Source organism: Zophobas morio, unplaced genomic scaffold (assembly GCF_036711695.1).
Source record: "Zophobas morio isolate AGI-343-1 ecotype UQ-CSIRO unplaced genomic scaffold, CSIRO_AGI_Zmor_V1 ptg000044l, whole genome shotgun sequence".
NCBI classification, from domain to species: domain Eukaryota; kingdom Metazoa; phylum Arthropoda; class Insecta; order Coleoptera; family Tenebrionidae; genus Zophobas; species Zophobas morio.
This window is the reverse complement of record NW_026972149.1, coordinates 8,903,783-8,921,084: the sequence shown is the minus strand read 5'-3', so window position 1 is coordinate 8,921,084 and position 17,302 is coordinate 8,903,783. Positions and strand designations below refer to the sequence as shown.

The 17,302-nt window shown below is 37.0% G+C and overlaps 1 protein-coding gene across 5 annotated transcripts in view; it reads left to right on the top strand.

Annotated features, from left to right (window-relative positions):
• The window catches only part of LOC135141577 (delta and Notch-like epidermal growth factor-related receptor), an 80,151-nt gene that overhangs the window by 60,313 nt on the left and 2,536 nt on the right, over window positions 1-17,302 (top strand). For all 5 annotated transcript variants that reach the window (XM_064072802.1, XM_064072801.1, XM_064072803.1 and 2 more), the window contains exons 7-12: window positions 6,038-6,191; window positions 12,978-13,202; window positions 16,539-16,681; window positions 16,762-16,884; window positions 16,938-17,040; window positions 17,094-17,251. In XM_064072802.1, the coding sequence (XP_063928872.1) occupies window positions 6,038-6,191; window positions 12,978-13,202; window positions 16,539-16,681; window positions 16,762-16,884; window positions 16,938-17,040; window positions 17,094-17,251 (906 nt within the window). The remainder of the gene's footprint in view (window positions 1-6,037; window positions 6,192-12,977; window positions 13,203-16,538; window positions 16,682-16,761; window positions 16,885-16,937; window positions 17,041-17,093; window positions 17,252-17,302) is intronic.

Genomic DNA, 17,302 nt, shown 5'->3' with positions numbered 1-17,302 from the left:
AAGCGCCACTTGTGTTCGATCTATACTTTGACACGTGACTTGTATGCTTTTTCCCGAGCGTCTCGAATTTACTATCTCACCTTGGATTCCTCGCTAGATTTGTGGTGATAGCGAGAATTATTTCTAATAATAGTAGGTATGAAACCTAATATTGCCACATCAGAATTCATTGAGCGCATCGTCGAGCCGAAAGTGCTAAAAGATGTGATCAACGCCCGAGAAACAACACATATTGCATTAGGTTCCCCTTCATTCTCCCTTTTAATCAAGATCTCTCTCATCGTTGCCGCATTAATTCCACCAATCCAAATTTTGTTTATGATATTGCGTTTTTCGTATCACACGCAACTTCGCTATATTACGTACTAAATCTTTCATTTTTAAGTGAGGAATACAATAGTGAAGACTCATCTTCCTGTCTCGATTCTTAAGCGAGTTGTGACAGGATGAACGATGGGGGAATTTCACTTTGAGAATCACTTATTATAATGTCTTATGGGAGGGCAGATGCGAAGCCAAACTTTACGCAAAATACCCATCCAACATTGTACTACCCCGTACCGAGCTATACAAAAATCCCTGTTCGTTCGGTACGTAAATCGAGATAGTCCAGGTGATAGCGGCCGAACTTGAAATATGAAGACAAAACCCATTTCTCTTGAATGCACGGAAATAGAACCTGAGACCGTACATCAAGAGCGCCTTGTCTTATGCGCCATACTTTTTTAATTTTTGAAAAAGCTCCATAAAGAGCAAATTTGAATGTAATTTATCATGTAACAAATCTACTTTATTACATACCGAATGTCTCGCTTACGGAGGAATGTTATGGTGAAAGACGCATCCTCCTGTCTCAATTTTGAAGCGAGTTATGACAGGATGAAGGATTGAGGAATTTCAACTTTGAGGGCCACATTTTATAATATTTTATGGCTTATAAAAGCACTCCTCATCGTATAAAAATTTAAATGTAACATGGAGTAACAAGATTTTTATTTCGTTAAAAAAATTTTAGTCAATTTATCGCACGAAAGGCGGTTTCTCGCGAATGCGTGTAGGTTCGAATGTTTTGAAATGGGAACATTTGTTTTATTAAGAGTTACATTTAATAGAGCGTAGCGCGCTTCTTTAATTTTATCGAAACAACTTTTCTAATGCGATACAATTCGTAAAATTTTCCGTGCGTGAAACGGGCTGTAACAGCGAAAATTTTCTACAACAGTTTGCCCCAATCATCTAATATTTAATATTGATTTTCGTCGATCGGTATCTACGAGAGGTGGAATAAAATTGCGATTGTACAGTGTTGACAAACTATTAATGCGAATTCGGAAACGGCGGATTTATTCGTTCGAATATTCAACTTCAAAGTAAAAATTCTTTGATTCTTTGCAAGTTTTTTAAAGTGCATGGTGAAGCGAGTAAATTCATTAAAATGGAAATATTCCCTTTGGTAGGAGCATGCTTATTTAAAATGTTTATGATTTCATGCAAGATGGTGATGAGAAAGAGCAACGTTTTTAAATTTTACCTTTCAACGAGCATAAGCTTTACATATTTTATAAGACTTCTCACTTGAATTTTAAAATTTTGTGAGTGTACTCGACTTAATTTATTCGTAGAAGCAAATCTTAATCCAAACATTGAGATCATTTGCGGCTCTACATAATTTATCTTGTTTTAATTAAACGTTTTGTTTTATTTATGTTAGAGATGCGTACGTTTTGTGGCGGACTTCCATGACCCATTTTGTTGAAAACTAACATTTTTCATGGTAGTCTTATCTCGCACTTAAAACGGAAGCATTCAGATGCCACAATGCATTGCGCGGACTGGCTACAGGGATTTTTATATTTTAATTCGCAACGTCACGATCCGTTATTTACTGTGGGGTAAATGGTCTAAGTTGTAATGTAGTGGGTTGGACGGTCCCTGCTGAATTAGTCAAGAACTATTTTAAAGTCGGCAATAAAATTCAATTATTTTCGGAGCGGTCATCGTGCCCTAATCCTCTCGTTGCCAGGGACCATAAAATGAATCGCTTTCCGGACAGGTTAAGAATGACGGTAATCGATATTACTAAAATGTCCAGTTAAACAATTCTGTCCTCCTAGTTAGGGCGAGTAAATAAATTACTCTCGGCATGTGCTAGTGTCAGTTTTATCTAGATCGACTTTGCCGATGCGGCTACCAGAAAAGAGGAATTTTTACTTCCTAAGCGGAAGCTAAACAACAGTAAATGTTAGCTAAATTTTTTAGAAAAAGATACTCCTGCACGTGTGATTTATGAATCCGTTTGAGTGTTTACTACACATATATACAAATTTTTCGAGAAAAAAAAAACAAAATTGTGTAACAACATTGTGAAATTTATATATAAATCTATACTTGTGATTTAACTACTAACACTTTATCCATCAAAAACCAAAAGATTTTCAAAAACCGAAGCACTGTTTTCAAAAATCACTTAAAGTTCACCTAATCAATAAACAATCGACGACATACTTCGTTTCCGCCACGAACTTGTTCAACCTGGATGTCGGTGCATTACACCCCCTCCCGACGCCCTCGGTGATTCATCTTCGAGTTCGCAAATTCCAAGAACCGAGTCGTCCGATATTTTTCAAGAAATTAATATTGATATTTATAGATTCACACCAAATACGACGCGAATTTGGCGCAGTGAAAATGTAACTGAACAAATCAAATTTAAGAAAAATTAACCAAAAATTATCACCAAGCTTAGTGCTAAGTGAATTTTGTTTAAAACGTCAACTTCAGGTCCGAGGGAAGTTCTGTCTAAATAACTTTAGGGCAATTTTTCTTTATAAAGTTTCGATTTGATTTTTTATTTTGCTAATTAATGCCAAGATCGATTTCATTTTGCGTTGTACAGTTACCGACTGTGATGGGTTAAAGTTGAGTAACGTCAGTAAAAGTTTGGCTGTCAGGTATATAACTATTAGGAACGTTCTAGTAGAGTTTCTGCTTGTAATTTCCTCCAGTTGCGCCGTAGAAAATTCGTTGGTTAGCAATTTGTAAAAACTTCAATATTACGAATTCAGTTTTTCTAGTGAAAAGTAAATAAAGTAGTTTTTCTTGTAGAAGTTGGAGCTTTTTCTTTTTGATTTAGTTAATTATTAGGGTCACATCTGCCGGCGTTGATTTTATTTTGGGTTGCTTAATTAGATAGCTACATTTGTTATAGGTGTAGGTAGGGTCCAGCCTAAAACGTGACATATATAAATTGTCTCATCCCAGATTTGTTCCCAACTTGTTTACTTCAAAGCTGCGTATCATCCAACCTAGGGCAAAGAAAAACAAATCAATGTTTTGTCTACAGTACGGTACAGAACTTCTCCGGCATTATTGCTTTACTAATTGCTTGTTATTGAGATTTCTCTTCTCATATAAACAAACTTTTTCTTCTAATTATTTCCACTCTCTCCGATTCGGTTGATTTTCGTAGGTGGGTAGAGCGTTTTTATTATTTTCGAGGGTGAAGCTCATTATCAATACCATGACGAGCAAATCCTGTAATAAGAGCTTTAAAGCGTCAATTAAGCCAAACAAAACGCAATAATTGGAAACGTCAATCAAAAACACCGCTTAAACCCTAATTAACTCTTAGATGTGGTCTCACTTCTTCCATTTCATAATTCAATTACAACTCGGGACTGTTACAATCAAACTTCCGATAAGTGAAAGCAATTGCATTTGATTATATGCTTCTGAGCTGCCTAAATACAAACAAATCTAAACCTCTACCCTTCAAAGCTGAACCGCACGCTCAGCAACCAATCTGAATAGGGACAGTTTAGGTTGGCTCCTCTATGGCAACGAATACAAACAAGCTGTCATTTATCACAAGGCCTTAGTGTTTCATTAAAACTTTTTAAAAGAATTTTATCTCGACGTCCAAAGAAATGCCACCACCTTTCGAAGAAAGAGAAAAGTCCACCATTATTGCCGCTATTGATTTTACTGTACACCCAATTAGACACCATTGTTCACATTCCACAACTGCCCTTAATTACACCACAAATATTAAAGTCACCATGTGCACAACGCATTCCGGCGCATCCACCAATTTTAACTCACTTCGCAAATTTATTGCGCACAACTTTGCCTATCCCTTTGTGTAAATGATCAAAATCAAAACTCACTATTTTGATTTTTCAACCATCGTTCGCTGTTCGTAATTTTGATTTGATGCGAGGGTCGTGAGCCCGATCGGCTTATTTTTAATATTTCTTTCTCATTTGAAAAGTTAAATTAAAAGCTCACTCAATTTACTTCGTTTTCTTTACATGGTATGGTAGTGGCACTTCCTTTTATGCACGAGTTTCATATAACGCAAGCCCAGAGTTATACCCGCTGTCTATATAAAAACGGATTCTCATTTTAAGTTTAGCTTCGATGAAGATGTGTTGTTTTATCTTTTGCTTGACATGACAGAAATCTCGGAATCGATGCTCTTTCCTCGAAAACGCCGGCATTCCTACGTACTGTTGTGTAAAATAAAATTTTAATCCGTTTTGTATTTCAAGATTTGTGACAGGATCACTGCGAGAACTTGATAACTAGATAATTATCTCCTTGGTAATAAAGTTTCACTTCAAACAGACTTTTTTCCGAACGACGTTTTCAAACACGCGTCCGTTTCAAACGAATTATTTGCCCTCTCATAGTGAATATTTTCTTTACAAATATCAAAGCTAAACAATCTCTGTAAACCTACGAACTTCACTTACACCTACAAATACACGTGAATTAGACTTATCTGTTTCCTTTTGAAATTACATTATTTTGATGTTTCCTTTTTCAACAAAACCAAATTCTCTTTGAAACAAATCGGTAGCGTTGTATTGTTTATTTTCCGTTGAAACGGCTCTTGAACACTTGGTTTAGTCGAGCTCCTCAAAACGTTAAATAAGGTTTAGCCATGAGAACAAATGACAACAACAAACGCTCGCCTCATTTCAAACGCAAATTCAATAAAAGAAGATTGCGCCGTTTTCGGCGGAGGCCAAGGGAGGAGTTTATCGCAGCGTCCACCCTTAAGATATTTACATTATTTCTTGGCCGGACCACACACACATTATGCTTTCTAATAAACTCATCACTGAAATAGCGACCTAGAAAATGATAAGCGCCAGCAAAAAACCGTAAGCGGTAGCGAAATCCGTAAGCGGTAGCGAAAAATGGTAAGCGGTAGCGCGCGATGACAGTTTACAGCAGCCACGTGTCAGGTATTATTAATTAATATTAACAATAACAACTTAAAAAACATTACGCACCAATCGTTGTTTTTATAAAGCGTTTAGAAAAGGTTACGCTCTTCCTTAATATTCCTGTTCGTCTCAATATTTGGTCAAGCCTTTTTGTACAAATATGTCCTGTGACGTCAATTTGGGCACAACGTAAGTGTAATTTGAGCCACTTCCATGACATTTTTTACACGTTACGGGTAAGTTTGCCGTTGGCAGTCAGTGTTGTTCTTTAAAGTTGAAACGCTTTTGTAGAAACTCCCAGGGAAGCGTTAAATGTTGAAAATGAAAAAAATTATTCAACAAAATGTGTTTACGTAGCTACAGTGGAATAACCAGTAGCGTTGGGTATTTATTTTTGCTGCGGGCCGTTTTGAATGGGATACAGTGTGATTAATAAATTTAAATGTCACTTTGGTGGTATATAAGTATATGTAATCTTGTTAAAAATGAGTTTTTGTTGATGGGAGTGAATTTGCGAGGGGCGCGTAATTGCGAAGTTTGCCGTGTTAAAAACAGAGGAGTCGTTGACAATTAAGTTGTCAAAGTGTGCATTCAGTGGGGTTTTATATCGGCGATATTTTAGCTCGAGGGGTTTAAGGTGCAGTTTTTGCTTGGCGCGATATTTATGTCTTTAATTAAAATGACGGTAAGGAGAGAAAAGTGATATTAAAAGTCGTTATTGTGGTATTGCTGATGGATGAATGAATAATTCAAGACGTAATTCAGGCCGGTAATGAGGACATGTTGCTCTGGTTATTTTGCAGGATGGGTACGAGTGCCAATGTTGTCTTGGTTTTGTCGGTCAGCATTGCGAGGAGCAGGATGCTTGTTATCCGAGCCCTTGTAAAAATAATGGAATCTGTGTGGATATTTCTCAAGGGCATGAAGGATCGACTTTTCAGTGCTTATGTCCTTATGGTGAGTAAACTTATGAATACCTAAGTAATGTATGTATATTCAGATTTTTGCCTCTTCTATTTTATGAAGGTATTTTACATAAGAAAATTGCGTTTTTGTTGAACACCTTGTTAAAATCTAACGTAATTCGCCCAATTCACCGGAATTTAAAATGACGCTTTGAAAGCGCAGCTAACCAGAATTTTAAATTTAGATTAATGCGAAATTATTCAAAAGCGCAACAGCGGAAATTGGACTGTCCAAAGGGTATAAAAAATAATTTTCTCTTTTGGTCAAGATTAAAAAATAAGAGGGTTTATATTAAAGGGCGGTATGTAAAAATGGCGCAGCCGGTAGGATACGACCTTGTTGATTTATTAATGCGTATCACTTTCGAGATATTTTTCCTTCATAGACGGCTAAAAATAAAAGCACGCCGTGAATTCTTTGGGGGGTTGCCGAAAGTGACATTTGCTGCTCACCACCACATAAATTAATTAACAGCCTCGTTAACAAAAGTAAACAAGAGAATCAAAAGGAAAAAACAAATAAAGTTAATTTGTAAGGAACAACGTCTCTAATTTAGCTAAGTTACGTTGCACTAATTATATAGAATGATAATAAAATAAATCATGATTAGTCCGCGCTGCTTTTAAGAAGTTTCATTAAACTCGATGGGAAATAAAAAGCTTTTAAAAGTTTCCCCTTCACATGATAAGGATCATTTATTTTTAGCACTGATTTAGTCGACATTGCGCGGAAATCTTTTCCCAAAATGATGAAAAAACTTGCTTTTAAGCTGAAACGACATTTTCCGACTACTTTTGCTGAGCCTAATTTCAGATATAGCCAATATTGATTGAATAACGCAAACAAGTTGTGCTTTTGAAGATTTCGGAGCGCGGCTGTTGTGTGCATGTAAATTATTCGGACAAGTTAGTGGCAAAGTTCGACATAAAACGTAGAAGTCGAAAATTCGTACTCTGACCGCAACTCTAACAAACTAAATAAGAAAGTTGAACTGAATTTATGTGTTGGTCGGTAAATCGTTTTTCATATTTTGTACAAATTTCCGGGGAATTCACGGATTTGTCAGCAGCGAGTAATAAAATTCCTTTTGGCTCCACGGAGTTTAATTAACGGATGAGTTTAATCGATTTTTGTCAAGTGAGTGCCAAAGATCTATAAAACTAATTAATTCCCATAATAGGGTTAATTAAGGCGGCCGATGTGGTTTATTTCTTCTTCAAGTGCCATTATTTACCGATGTGGTCAAACTTGTCGGTCTTAAACAAGCCAAGAGTAATAAAAATAGACATTTGTATGAGCAGAGAAATAAAAGTTCCTGCTGGAATAGTCGTGCACGTCTAGAAAATAAGGGCGCAGCGACGCCACCGACGCGACGCCAGTGCCAATGATTCTGAATCTGCTTTAATACCGCATCTACTAACTCCACAAAACTTCCAAAAGAATATTCACCGGAGTAATACACATGTAACACCTAATCGACTTACCTCTACCTGATTTAAATTTTTAAATTCGTCGTCCTTTCCCGGACCGTGACACCTGACCCTCGTACAACTTTAACAAGCCGCATATTCTTCTATTTTGTAACTAGGTTGGTCAATAGGTGTATGTTTGAAATGTTGTCCCCTATTGGCCAGCTCCTCGGTCGATGATGCAGAGGGTCAAACCGCAAACTTTAGAACTTTGCAACATTTCAAATAAACAGAATCGTTAATTGACGTGTATCGTCGACAATACAGATTTATATATCGTCGACATAAATTACGTTTTGTAATTGAACGGATGAATGATTTTCACAATTTATGGGTTCATGCGAAGCCGACATTGTTAACACAGCTCATTGAACTGATTGAAGTGCTTAAAGCTACTTACTGTGAATCTCTATAAGATCGCTCTCCCATTATTATAACCAGGCTTTCAATCGGCTCAGCCCACAATTTTTCCTTAACTACTTTAAACCTAAACACAAAAAATTCCAATCGATACTGAAACACATAACCCTCTTCCCCCTATCTTTTAATAAAATCGCACCAGAAGCAAATTTAAGAAAAATAATTAAACTCCATAGTTATTTTTGGCTGCTATTATATAGATGAGTTATAGAACCGCAGATGCTTGAAATTGCACTCTATAAAAGCTTCACCCTTAAAACAGTTTTTTATCATTAACCGATATCGTAAATTATCGAATTCTTTGGATATGCCAGAAGTATAAAAGCGACTCGTGCTGCGGCATTTAAATCGGGCGAAAAAATATGAGGAGAATGTTCGAAATTAAGTGGACATAATTGATGGATACGTTGCACGGGTTATTTCTCCTCAAAATGGAAACTTCCTCGACTTGCCATCTTCCTATCCCATTTCGATGACTCCAGACACGTTTTCTCACCTTAAAACATCTTTCATTTTCTTCATTAGATATTGTCACCATCAACCGTAGCAACAAGTTAAAATCAGATTAACACTTACATAATACTTAAAGAGACAACAAAATTAAATTTATTAGGACTTTGCTTTGCTCACAAGTAGTAGTTTGGATTTGAATGAAACTAATAGACAATACGAAATTAACTGAAATTTTAGAATGTGATCATCGGGCACCAGTTTTTGTACATTAAAAATTTAATTCTTACCAGCAGATATAACCAATATTGATAGAATAACGCAAATATAGTTCCTAATTTGGTTTTGTGGTGGGAGTATTGTAACGGTTCTCTACATACTAAATGTAAATTTTTTCAGTCTTCCACAGTATTATTGGATTACGCTTTGTAAAATTAACAGTTTAGGGGATGCCAACACCAGATGATTTCTCGATTTTCTCCAAAACCGTCTGTTTGATGAAATTTAACTAGTTAATTACCACCACCCGACAATATTTATTTTCAAAGGGTTTATATATATGTATAACATGTTATAAAGATTGTATTGAAAAGGGGATGGGGCGCTATTGCTGATATTCCTTTGTGTACAAACGAGGTCTGAAGGCGAAACCTACGCAAATTATCTTCTGAAAGTGAGAACTGTTGTTTGGATCTAAATTCAGGCTTCTGGTCCTGGCAGAAAAAAACTTCAAAAAAGCCTTTTGTGTGGCAAAATACGAGTCGATGAAAACATAAAGAGGATTTTAGGTGGAATAAGACGCAACCAATTATCTACAAAGAGAATATATGTGGAAAAGTTGTATTAGTGCATTGGAGCGTAAAAAATTAGCTCAAAGTAATCTTTCTTGTTTACAACACACAAAGTGCTCGAGATTCGTTTTGTTCAAAAGTCAAAAGAAAACACCATCGCAATTCTCTCAATGGTTAGCTACCTTGCCAAAAACACCACCGTCTAAATGAAAACATCGAAACGACTAGTAAATACAAAGGTTGTAGCATAAATTCGGGAAAAATGCCTTTTGGCGAAAGAATTGTTATCTCGTGGTGTTTACATTGAACAAAAAAATCTGGTAGTTGTGGTTTTCTGCATTGTTTAAATATTTTAAAATTTGAAAAAGCGGCTCACGTTGGTCGCGTAGCTACACCGTAGGCTTTTCCGCCGACCTGAAAACAAGCGACGTTTAAATCGGAAAAAATATGAGAGAAATGTCCGAAATGAAGTGGACGTAATTGATGGATCCGTCGCACGGATTATTTCTGCTCAAGATAGAAACTTTCTCAAGTTGTCGAAGTTCCTAAGTAATCCTCTCTTGGCTTGCTTAGAAAGTGTTGAATGAACACATGACTTTTCAGGTGTCGTTAGGCTTTCTGTTCTCTTCGTCTCCCTGGCGAATACCAACTTACCGGTTTTGGTATTTGAATGTCACACATTATTACCTTTTAAACAACTTCGTAAGTCGGTTAAATATATCTCGTTGCTCGACCTCAGGTGATTTCGTTGCGGCACAAATTATCAAACAAGGTGAATTAGTCACTTGCAAGGGAACTTTACAGGTGCGCGATATTTTTAATAAAAGATCCCGTGTTTGGAATTTTTAAAAAAACACGGACATCTGTTCGACTTCGGCGCTATTTGCATATATAGAGAACCCTCTGAAAACTCCCTTCTTTTTATTTCTCAAACACGTGGAAATCATGAATCATTACTTTTTTATTATTTCTTCAGTTCGAGCTATAAATTTTACAATTCTCAACGCTACAGATTCCATCGACACCGGACTAAAGCCGACTATTAGTTCAACTCTCGGTACCCATATGCTCACAAAGGCTCCATTTTGAAACAAAAAACCTACAAGAAATCGACCATGTTTTCAAACATTGGCTAGACAGAGTAAATCTGTCAGATATCTGGGTCATCCATTGTCCACCACACAGCACTGTGTTAAATGGAATATAAACAAAACTGTTTTTCTTGTTTTTAGTCTCAAAGAGGTTTTCCAGAACTACTCTCTCGAGGTTCAATACAACTTTGTGTGTTTGAAGAGTTCCTAATTTGCTCTTGTGGTGGGAGTGTTGTAGCGGCTCTCCGGATTCCAAGTGTAAATTTTTTATTTTATAAATACCACAACAGTATTTATTTAGACTTCCAATCAGTCGCCACGTTAAATTACATCATCGTTAAATACGGGACACGATATCGATCACGCGCTATTGACAGCGATGGCTTTGCATTAATAAAAATTTACTAAATCTTGCACACAAATGTTGTGTCGTGTACAAATCAGACAAGAGGGCAGCGGTCGATTCAATTACTTTTTAAAATGACACGACCCGCTAAAAATTAACACGTCCTGGAACAAATTTAAGTGATGTTTCACCACGCGTTAAATATGCATGCACATACAGAATATTTAAATACTAAAATTTGTAAATCGCTAATTTTATCAGACCGTTCGTAGTTAATTAGAATCGAACTTCAAAATCTTGTCTGAAGGAAAGAAAGAGATTTTTCTTGATTTATTAGATTTCTGTATTTACATAGCCGCAACGTAAACAAAAGTTTGTGGTTGTTTGTAATATCTAATACGGATGCTTCAAGTGTTTACTCTGAATAATCTACAAATAAAACTGAATTTCTGCACTGTGTGATATTTGATGCCAAAATATGAGGCAGCCATTTTTACAAATCTTCAAGTGTGATATTGTGTGGTGTTTGAGTCTTTTGCTGTTAGAACAAAGAACGTGCGATACCGCGCTTCGTTGTACCGTATCTCCTATCTCTCTTGCTCTATATCCCATTTAATTTTTTGTGGTCTCAGTGCCAGTTTTAACAAATCGATTCTTGGACTAAGCCGTGGCAAACGTTTGTTCGGAAAAAAATATTTCCTACGCCACAAATAAAGAGATTTAGTTTCGTGCCTTGAACTCTGATACGCATTATACATATTTTATAATAGTACATTGATAATAACACAGTTTTTTTTACCCAAGTACGAAAAAATAGTTGTTCCGGCTAAAATACAATTTATTATAAATTATTTTTGTTGTTGTGTTAATTTTTTTTTGAATGTGCATAATTCATGTTATTAATAACTACTATTGACATATTATGTACTCATGTCTGAATAATTAACTGTTTTATGATTTAAACACCTTTACATTTGATTTGGTTCCATAGAGCGCTTTACCTGAGTGGAATAATTTAATTGTTTGATGTTACTGTTTCACTAATTGATTAAAGTTCTATAATTTTGCCAAACAATGAGTGAGTTTTTAGTAAAATTGAATCGACATAGTATTTTAAAACTACACGCTGTCGAATAATTAACTAAATTCCCGGCCTGCCCTATTGTCTATTCAGTTCCACCAGGCATCACCAGCTCAAGATTTTATTGTTATTAGAGGCCTTATCTACGTAAATTGGTGTCGTGGGATCTGTAGTTCTGCATCAGCTAAATTATTGATTACTTTACAAAGTCTCTATAGCATGACGTTTGACTCTTAGCGTTAGACCGATAAATCGAATATCGCTTCTTTGTTCGTCTCGTTTTTATCGCAGCCATAAACGTCGAAACTCGCGACTGTATCAAACCCGATTGCGTATCGGTTGTCAAAAGCGCGGTTTAATTAACTTCGAACTATTCCGCTAGAGCGCAAAAAATTGCGGCAATTGCGGCTTGTTTATTTTTGCGAAAACCTGCTAGCCGTTATTAGCTGTTGACCACAGCGCGTACGCTGTATACATATTTGAAATTCGCAATATAGCACACAATGCTTCTTTGCATGGTCTCGACGAGGTCGTTCAGCTCCGGCCGCAACCCCAATATTGCGGTCGAATTTAAGGCCTAAAAAATTTATTGTAAGGCGCACAATGTTCCTGAGCTATGTGCAGCTTTCTACAAAAGATCGCAAGTTAATTGGAAATTTATGCATACGTGCAGTTTTCTGACTCGTGAATCTCGACAAAATCCACGTTAAACAATCTCCGCTGCGCTAAACGAGATTTGTTACTTATTGCACCGCAAGACGAACTTAAAAGACAGATGCGACGGCGTGCGTTGAATAAACCCATCACTCGTCTGGTGCTGACTTGACGTCGAATCTCTTTCGTAAGTTTTCACCGTTAACGGTAGTATGTAGTGGGGCTTCTGGTTCACTGTTTGGCCAAAAGTGAAACAGACGCTGAAAGCAAATGCCGCTTTTTCTCGATTCTGGACCGTTTGTGTTATTTTAGTATTCGTTGTTGCGTTCCGCAAACAAATCGTTATTATTGTGTCGAATTATGCATTCCGTTGTATACAAATTCTAAGAAAACGCTTTTTAATAATTTACATCCGTTTGAATTGGGAACGCGTTTCGTGCTAAATATTTAACAATAACTGAGCACTTTTGGGCAGGTTACGCTGGAAAAACGTGCGAGGAACAAACGAACCCTTGTACGTCGATGCCCTGTCAGAACGGAGCGACGTGCTCTGGGAACGTCACCCAGTTTAAATGCGACTGCCTTACGGGATTTTCGGGAATACTCTGCCAACACAGCCACAACGACTGCGAATCCTCACCTTGCGTCCACGGGATATGCGTCGATCAAGAGGACGGATATAAATGCTTCTGCCAACCTGGTGAGTATTTGCCCTCTTATCAGGATTACAAAAGTCAAAGAGCCATCACCACCAACACGTCGGCCGGTTCTTGCACCTCATACATTCGCTTAGGAAAATTCTCGAAGTCTCCGTAACGGTAAGTGAAAAATGGGCTTTAGCTACTTTCATTTAGAAACATTCCAATTCCACGACAGTTGTAAGTTCTAGAGCTTTATTTATACTAATCGGCACAGAATGACTCTTGTGGAGGTATCGTTCGCAATTTTTCACTATTAACGTTGAATGATTCGTGGTGGAATGGGCGTGTCTAGAAAAATCGCATCTTGTATCAGTTGTGTAATTACTGTTGAATGATTTTTTGCAGAATGGCCACCCTTTGTGCGAGTTATGATTTACAACATTCTAAATTCGCTCTATAATTCACGTGTTGTCTGCCAAAGTTTGAACTGTTCAAAGTATTTTAATTAGTAATTCTGAGTGTGGTTTTTGAAGTTCGTTCATATAATGCTCGTATTCGCCGAGGTGGTTTTTTTGTGCGGTTTTATGTGGATTATAACAAACTTGTCGCAATTTAAACAAATTGATTGTGTTGTGAGATGTTTTAGCGTGCCCTCTGGACATGTGAAATGCCGGTGGAATTTCATTTTTTCGCGTGGCGACATTTCCCGAGATTTCGTGGAGCGCCATACAAATTTGCTTATTTAAAAACGTGTACGTTGAATGCGGGATTATTTGGTTTGTGCGTTTTATCTGGAAGTTGTTAACGAAGGTATTAATGATAATGAGAAAAGAGATCGTAAGAAAATTTGGATGGCGCGCCGACATTCCTGAGTTGTAAGCTGAAAGCTTTAATTTTGTTGAATTACTTACATTTGAATTTTTATGAGCTGTGTAAAGTACGGTTGAGCTCGATGGGCCCTGTATTTTTACAGCTGATTTTGTTATTCAATTATGGCGAAATTAAGTACAAATTACTTTTCGAGTTTAACTTCAAAAGCTGTTTTCACTCGAGAGAAGTGTAGGAATGCGTCCGATGTAGAAAGTACTTTATTAATTTAGCGTTAGATCCTTTCAGTACCCCCGAATGGAGGAAGTTTGTTGGCGATTTTTGCTTGATCAGTCAAACCTATCTAAATCGATTTTCCTAACAATTTAGCTTTAATAGTAAACGTCTTTTATTGTCGAATTTCTCCTAGACCGTTATTTAATTTCATTAAAGGAAATTGTGTGCAATTTAGATTATCTTTACAAGAGGAAATAGAGGGAACAAAATAAATCGAGGGCGTTAACGGGAGGATAGGGATATTATGTTATAATGTCGATTGATAGGGGGTGGTTTTCAGCTCAGATACGATTTTTTTCGCTTAATCTCGACTCGGTTAATTATTAAATTACTGGATAGGGGATCCGAAACTGTTTTCATTTTCTCGTTTTTTTAAATGACACACTTCTCCACTCGGAGAATTACACCATTATCGCTTTTCAGCCCCTCACAAAACAAACCAACAATTTTATTCCCATGCGTTCTAAAATTGTGTCAGCGGACACAATAGTTTAAAATCCCCAGCATTGACGTATTTGAAATTGGAACAAATAACACTTGAAAAGCTAAGGGAAATGTCAACACGCTCGAATTTTTATTTGTCATTTATTATGTTTCAGATGAAACCTTATTGAAAACATATTTTTAGCATCAACTTGCTGAAAAGATAAAAAGTTTGTTATTGAAAACTAGCTTATACAAGTCTTTGGAATATTGCAAGCTAAACACATCCCGAAAGCAACTTATTTTTTAATCTTGACGATGTAGATATATATGTAGAAATTGTTGAGTTTTGTTCTCCTTCGGCAAACTCATCACTAGTAAATTATCAGGATCGCAAAACGTTCCTTTTGACCTATAAGACAATTTTATACTCGACTAGAATTTCGATCCGGGCTTTAGACACAGACAATCAAATTTAAACAACTGAGGAAATTCAATTTAAAAAATATAAAGGATTTCGCGCAGGATTTTACCTTAGTTTTAAGAATCCTTTACAGCTAAATAATTAACCGCTGCTTTGCTATCGAGCCACGTTTAAACAACGTTTAATATTGCTTAATTAATTTTACATTATGTACAATCGCCAAATACTTACGCCGCTTCAAGCTATAAAAAAATTTTTAATTTAAGAAAAACTTCTTAAAATATGTCGTTCCCACGTTGATCTACTAAATCGTCACGCTGAAACGTCGTGCTAACGTCTGTTCGACGAAACTTCGCCGACTGTCATACAAGAACGCAGTTTTCCCCGTCATAATATTAAAGTTTCTTTAACGCAGTTGTGACGTCACCTGTTTAAAGGAATTCTTCTGAAATCTCTTTGCTAACACGCTGTTGTTACAACCGGAATTCCTGAAATACACTTATTGCAAAATTAGCTCCCCTCCTTGCTCAAAAAAGCAAATAAAATCAAGATGAAGTGACTTCCACTTCTGTATTTTGTAATCTAAATGAATTTCGTTAGAGATACGAAAGTTGCTTCATTTCAAACGCGGCCTTTTGTCTTTGCTGAAGTTAAGCTCATTTTAAATGAAAACGTCTCTGTTAGTTGGCTAGTTGTCAAACTTCTCAAGTATTTTTAGCGCTGTTGGAACTAACTAATTAAGTTTGTTTCGGGGTTCTGCATCAGCTAAAATATTTAATATTGCAGTGTGCACTCAATGCGGGCTAGAGAAAATACTGTCACTTGTAAAGTTTCTGGTCCATACATCGATTTTGCTAAGTTCTTTTTGTCGAACAGGTCTAGATTGACTGATATTTTGAGGTTATGTCTAAAATAAATTCCAGAACTTTTTTTAACATAGATAAAGAGAAGAGGTTGCTTTAAATTTGTTATCCCATCACAATGCGGATTGTGGATGTTTTTGTAGTTGCATTTTTGGTATTTTTAGTGGAGAAAGTGTGTTCACGCAGCGTAGTAGCAGTTCTAGTCATCTTGACGTGTTTGTCAGTATTTAATAAAGTGGGGAGGAGCGTGGGAAGACAAAGGCTTAAATTGTTTCGAACGCGAAGCGTAATAACATGTTAATGCCGATCAGACGGGAGGAAAATTGGGGTAACATTGCATTGTGCATTGTAATAAACAAGTATTAGAATGTAGTATGGTTGGGCAGGGTTCATAATGAAGTTTATTCCCTTCAGATTGCCTTTTATATCACATTAGCTCCAGACATTATGGTAATTCGGTGCGACTAGACGCGGTTGCGAGTGCAATATTCGAAAGTTTGCTAGGAACGACTAAACCGACTAATTAAGAAGTGGAAAAGGAAAATCAGGTTTTGGTTGATTAATTCGAATAATTGTTCCAGGATTTACTGGGACTCACTGCGAGTACGAATATAATGAATGCGAGTCGTCTCCATGTACAAATGGGGGCACTTGCACCGATCACGTTGGACGCTTTACATGTTCTTGTGGGCGCGGGTTTACGGGAAAGAGATGCCAAATCAAGGTAGGGATGAATTTGATTGAAATCTCAATTAAACAAACTCCACTGGGAAATGAGTGTTATTAAATATGAAATTCTATCAGGTGGACTTGTGCGAGCCCAACCCTTGTCCCGAGCCCCGTTACTGCGTGGACCATGGTAATAACTACTCCTGCGAGTGTCCCAAAGGGTATTCGGGTCCCGATTGTTTAATTCCGTCGCGTGCGGTAAGTTCCCGTCGCAAAATTTTAACTCAAACTTATTCCGGCGACACATTCAGGCTTGCAGCACCAATCCCTGCACCAACGGCGGGACTTGCTGGAGCAACATGGACTCCTATTATTGCGCTTGTAAACCGGGCTACACGGGCAAAACTTGCGAAGGTTATTAACTTAACCCCAAGAACATCAGATATTAAAATAAATACTCTTTCCAGATGAGTTTGTTGTTGAAACAATAACGAACGTTGATACAATCAACAAGGAGAATGAACTGGATCTTCAAATGCCGATCTCTATTCATCTTGATCATCTGCATAATGTTTATATCGCCGCCGGAACGCTAGCCTGTGCTTTTGTCATCGTGGCACTTATCGTAAGTATCGAACCAATGGCGGCCCGTACAACTATAGCTATGTTCTAACGA